A 5,314-nucleotide genomic window follows, 5' to 3' on the forward strand; every position below is an offset into this window, starting at 1 on the left:
ACTGGGCCAGAGAGCCCCGCCTGGTGCTCACACGTGTAGGCAAAGAGACGAAGGGCTCAGAGATGAAAGGCCTTTGAACCAGACGCCCTTCTGCTGAGGACAAAAAGAGGGTGTGCAGGAAGGACCTTCCCAGGAGAAGCAAGGCAGGGACGTGCTGCAGTCCTAAGTCCCTTCAACGGTGTCCAACTCTTTGCGACCCCGTGGACTGTAGCCCGCCAGGCTCCTCTGTCCATGGGGATCCTCCAGGCAAAAAATACTGGAGTGGGTTGCCATGCCCTCCTCCAGGGGATCTTCCCAACCCAGGAATTGAACCCACGTCTCTTATGTCTCCTGCATTGGCAGGCGGGTTCTTTTACCACTAGCATCACCTGGGAAGCCCACAAATAGATGTACTTAAATACAATTTTGGTAAGTACGTACATCCAATAAATCAATAATTTTTTTTCTTTTCCTTCCTTTTTTTTTTCCCAGCCAGCTTGTTTTGACTGTGGCTATTCTTGCCTGCAAAATCCCATGGACAGAGAAGCCTGGCAGGCTACAGTCCATGGAGTCACAAGAGTCGAACACGACTTAGCGACTAAAACACACACAGACACACAAATCTCAGGTAAGTATTGAACGTGTGTTTAAGGATCGGGGACGGAAAATACTAGCACAGTGGTTCTCAAACTGGAGTGTGGCTCAGAGGCTGCTGGTTATTCTGTAGTTTCTTAGTCGTGTCTGACTCTTTGTGACCCCATGGACTGTAGCCCTCCAGGCTCCTCTGTCCATGGGATTCTGCAGGCAAGAATACTGGAGTGGGTTGCCGTTTTCCTCCTCCAGGGGATCTTCCCGACCCAGGGATCGAACCTGCATCTCCTGCATTAGCAGGCGGTTTCTTCACCAGTGAGCCACCTGGGAATTTCCAGAGACCCCTGGAGGGTTTATTAAATCACAAACAGTACCCCCCGCCACAGTGTTCCTAGTCAGTGGGGTAAGGGTGGGGGTCTCTGAGCTTTTCTGAAAACTGCACTGGGTTGGTGGGAGGGTCAGGAACACATTGTGAGGACTCAGTGTAACAGAGGGAACACTTACCGCACTCCCCACACAGAAGACCGCTGGCCACACGTGTGCCCTGTTCACGGCGGAGATGTCGTCCACGAAACTCGGAAACCCTAACCACACTGCAGACCGAACCATGATACCTAAGGGACAACCAGGTGATACGCTTTCTTTGTATCTGCTCCTGACTCAGATCTAAAGGGGACCTGGTGACTGTAAAAAGGATGAATGGACAAATGGATGCATGGACAGATGACAGGATGGATGGACAGAAGATAGGAAGGGAGAGAGGAAAAATACACATGTGGGTGGGTGCAGAGAGACAGAGAAAAAAAACAAGACTCAGAAAATAAGGATTGCGGTTGCAGAGCAATCCCAGGCACTTTGATTTCCACTTCCGCCGTCATCAGCCACCGTCATGTCCCTCGTTTTGCTTGTTCGTTTATTTACCTCTGAGAAGCTACGGTGTGAATAACTGTGTGTGTTTCTTGGCTATATTTTTAGTGTCTGGCTTAACTAGTCCTCATGTAAAAAAAAAAAAAAAAAACGACTGAAAAAAAGCACATTCTTTCTCAATTTTTTTAGAAAAAGATGTATTGATTTATTTTATTGATTGGTCTTTGTCACTGCTAACAGGCTTTCTCTAGGTGCAGGGAGCAGGGGCTACTACTCTTGGGCTTCTCGTCTCGGTGGCTTCCCTTTTTGCGGAGAACCAGCTCCAGGGCACCTGGGCTCCAGTAGTTTCATCGCCTGGGCTCAGTAGTCATGGTCCGTGTCCCTTACACCCTCAGGACACGGAGGTGGAAGGCACTCAAATAGCATCAATGCCTCCCCTTCAAGCGCAGATGATTCCAACATGGCCAATATTGAGCTTCCCTGATGGCTCAGAGGGTAAAGCGTCTGCCTGCGATGCAAGAGACCTGGGTTCGATCCCTGGGTCGGGAAGATCCCCTGGAGAAGGAAATGGGAAACCCACTCCAGTACTCTTGCCTGGGAAATCCCATGGACAGAGAAGCCTGGTAGGCTACTGTCCATGGGGTTGCAAAGAGTCGGACACAACTGAGCGATTTCACTTCACTAATATAACATATTAAATATATTATATATTGCAATATATAATAATATTGTAACATACTGTACAGTATATGGCTTCCTTGGTGGTTCAGACAGTAAAGAATCTGCCTGCAATGCGGGAGACCTGGGTTTGATCCCTGGGTCGGGAAGATCTCCTGGAGAAAGAAATGTTCCCCCACACCAGAATTCCTGCCTGGAGAATCCCATGGACAGAGGAGCCTGGCGGGCTACAGTCCATGGGGCTGCAAAGAGTCAGACATGAATGAATGGCTAACACACACACACGTAGTATACAGTATGTTACAATAGACATGTGTTATATATTATAATTATGTATATAATTATATATATATGTTGAATTCTTCTACGGTTACCTACTGAGATTTGTGTGGATGAAACGATATAAATTCTGGGATCTGCCTCAGATTATTTCAGTGGAGAGTGGGGTACAGGGATGAAGTAAAGAGGAGGCTAGGTGATGAGAACAGAGGGTTCATTATATAGCCTCTCTACCTCTGCATATATGTAATAAAGTCCAAAATAAAAAGTTTAAAAGGTCAGACAATTGAGCTTAGAGTTTATAAAATGTACCATGCTAGGGTTGAAAGCAGGGGTCAGCAAAGTTTCTGTAATGGATCAGAGAGAAAATATTTTAGGCTCTGTGGCCCACACTTTCTCCAGTCAACACTCACTTCTGCTGTCCTGGGGGAACGGGGTGGGCGGAAGATGTTGCCCCAACAGTGCTCAAGTGCAGGGCGCGGCTGTATCCCCATCAGACTCCACTTACGGACGCTGACATTCACATTTCACGGAATGCTTACATGTCAGAAATACTGTTGTTCTGTAGATGTTCCTAAAAGTATTTATTTACTTGGCTGGGCCAGGTCTTAGTTGCGGCAATGAGAGATCTTGTTCCCTGACCAGGAATCGAATCCGGGTCTCCTGCATTGGGAGCACAGAGGCTGAGTCACTGGACCACCAGGGAAGCCCCTGTTCTGTAGATTTTTAAGCTTTGAGTGTTAAGCCAGCTTTTGCACTCTCCTTTTAGAAAGGGAGGAAGTTGCTTAGTCGTGTCCGACGCTTTGCGACCCCATGGACTGTAGCCCACCAGGCTTCTCCATCCGTGGAATTTTCCAGGCAAGATTACTAGAGTGGGTTGCCATTTCTTTCCCCACGGGATCTTCCCGACCCAGGGATGGAACTCAGGTCTCCCGCATTGCAGGCAGACACATTACCATCTGAGCCAGCAGGGAAGCCCCCACAGATTTTTAAAACACACTTTAACTGTGGGCCGTACATAGAAAAGCAGGCTGGCTTTAGCCTAGAGTCTGCAGGTTTGCACACCTGTGATAGAAAACCCAAACTTAGATAGATACATAGAGAAACAAGGAAATAAAAATTTTATATATGTGAAGTTTTCTTCCTGTTCTTGTAAATCGGTTTGGAAATAACTGTGTGTGAGTATGCGCGCGCGCACGGCCGATATAGTAACTATTAGTCTCTCATTGGTGGAACGATCATGGAACCGTTGTATTTTCTGGGATGTCCTTCACAGCACTGCCTAAAGTTTCCCTAATAAGAGCAGTAACAGATACATCAAAGTGTTAAAAAAAAAGAAAAAAGAAAAAAGAAGTCCCAAGCAACTTATACCATCTTGTATTGCAGATTCTTCTCCTCCTCCCATTGTGTCCCTGGGAAGCCTTCTCTGGATCCATCCTCCCACCAGGCACTCTCAACCACGCAAGACCGGTACCCACTCCTGGGGGTGGGAGTCCCCATTTGCACACGGAGGGGTCCCCACTCACAGGCCGCGTGCCCTAAAACACGCACCACCCGCCGGCTGGGCACCCCTACTCGTACACGGGGCTCCCCAATGGCGGGCCGCGCGCCTTCAACCGCGCACGCAGTGGTTCCCACCACTGGGCTGTGCGCCCTCAATCGCGCACAGAGTGGTCCACAACACAAGGCTGTGTGCCCTCAACTCCCACGAAGGGGTCCGGACTCGCGGGCACACCCTCAACCTCCCATGGAGGCCCACCCGCGGGGCCGCGAGGCTCTCAACCGCGCACGTAGGCGCGCCCTGAAAAAACGCACAGACGGGTCCCCACTTGGGGGGCTGACGTCCTCAGCCACAAACAAAGGGAGCCCTATTCGCGGGCTGCGCGCGCTCAGCTGCGCACGGAGGAGTCCCCACCCGCGCAGTATGCGCGGGGCCTGAAGTCCCCAGCCCTGCGCCGTCACCTCCCAAGAAGGAGTCTTCACCCGCGGGCCGGGCCCTCCTCACTCGCACACCGAGGGGTCCCCCACTCCCCCGCCCGCGCGGGTCGCGTGCTCACCCAGGCAGCCGAGCAGGTCGCAAGCGGTGGCGGCGCGCAGGATGCGCACGGAGGCGGAGCCGCGGGCCGAGGTCGGCGGCGAGGCCGAAGCGATCCCGGGGCCCGCGGGCCAGCGCCCGGGCCGCAGCTGCAGGAGGCCGAGCGCCAGGCGGAGCGCGCCGCTGCCCAGGCACAGCGCGTGGAAGGCCCGCGGCTGGAAGCCCAGCGCGAGCTGCGTGGCGGCGTCCCGCGTCGGGCAGCAGAAGGTGCCGAGGCGCGGGGAGGCCATGGGTCGTGCTGGGGACGCGCGCGGCTCGGGTCTGCCGGCCGGCCTGGGTCATGTGCTGGGCGCGGGGCCGCGGGGAGGGGGCGTCATGTGCCCTGGGCCTCCCGGCGGCCCCCGCCCGATCCCCGCCCCCGCGCTGGCAGAAAAGGCGCCAGGCTCGGTGAGGGCAGCGCGGAACGCCACGAGGCCTCACGAGGGTGATGCTTGGTAGCGAGGAGGAGGGATGAGGGGCGGAGAGCTCAGGGTCGGGGAAGTCCGCTCTCTAACCCTTCAGCAGGCCTTCCCCGGGCGGAGGGGTGGTGAATTCTTCAGAACCCGGAGTCCCCCAACACTGCTGTCTCATCTTAACTCATCTGCCCTAGAAAGCACGCGCTCTTGCCAGATCTGACCAGTCTGGGTCTCTGACATCCCTCATTTTGATCCGTTGCCAGTTCATAAACTGTGACTGTGCCGTGATTTGCACTAAAATACTGCTTTTCTAGGGCCCCTCTCCGTCACGGAAATCACCCCCGACAGAGCTAGGACTTTTGCTTGAAATCAATAAACCTTTGAGGAAAGGGGAAACTATTTTGCCAGACTACACACACACACACCTTCA

At 53.0% G+C, this 5,314-nt stretch overlaps 1 protein-coding gene across 1 annotated transcript in view; it reads right to left on the reverse strand.

The window, feature by feature from the left end:
• Positions 1-4,957, reverse strand: part of LOC145537847 (G-protein coupled receptor 143-like) — a 29,833-nt gene extending 24,876 nt beyond the window's left edge. The window contains exons 1-2 of the mRNA XM_081568795.1: positions 4,452-4,957; positions 1,075-1,184 (exon numbers count right to left, since the gene is read on the reverse strand). Of these exons, the coding sequence (XP_081424921.1) occupies positions 1,075-1,184; positions 4,452-4,719 (378 nt within the window). The 5' untranslated portion in view covers positions 4,720-4,957. The remainder of the gene's footprint in view (positions 1-1,074; positions 1,185-4,451) is intronic.
• Between the last annotated feature and the right edge of the window lie 357 nt (positions 4,958-5,314).

Source organism: Giraffa tippelskirchi, chromosome Y (assembly GCF_054371585.1).
Source record: "Giraffa tippelskirchi isolate mGirTip1 chromosome Y, T2T-mGirTip1v1.2.pri, whole genome shotgun sequence".
Classification (NCBI taxonomy): domain Eukaryota; kingdom Metazoa; phylum Chordata; class Mammalia; order Artiodactyla; family Giraffidae; genus Giraffa; species Giraffa tippelskirchi.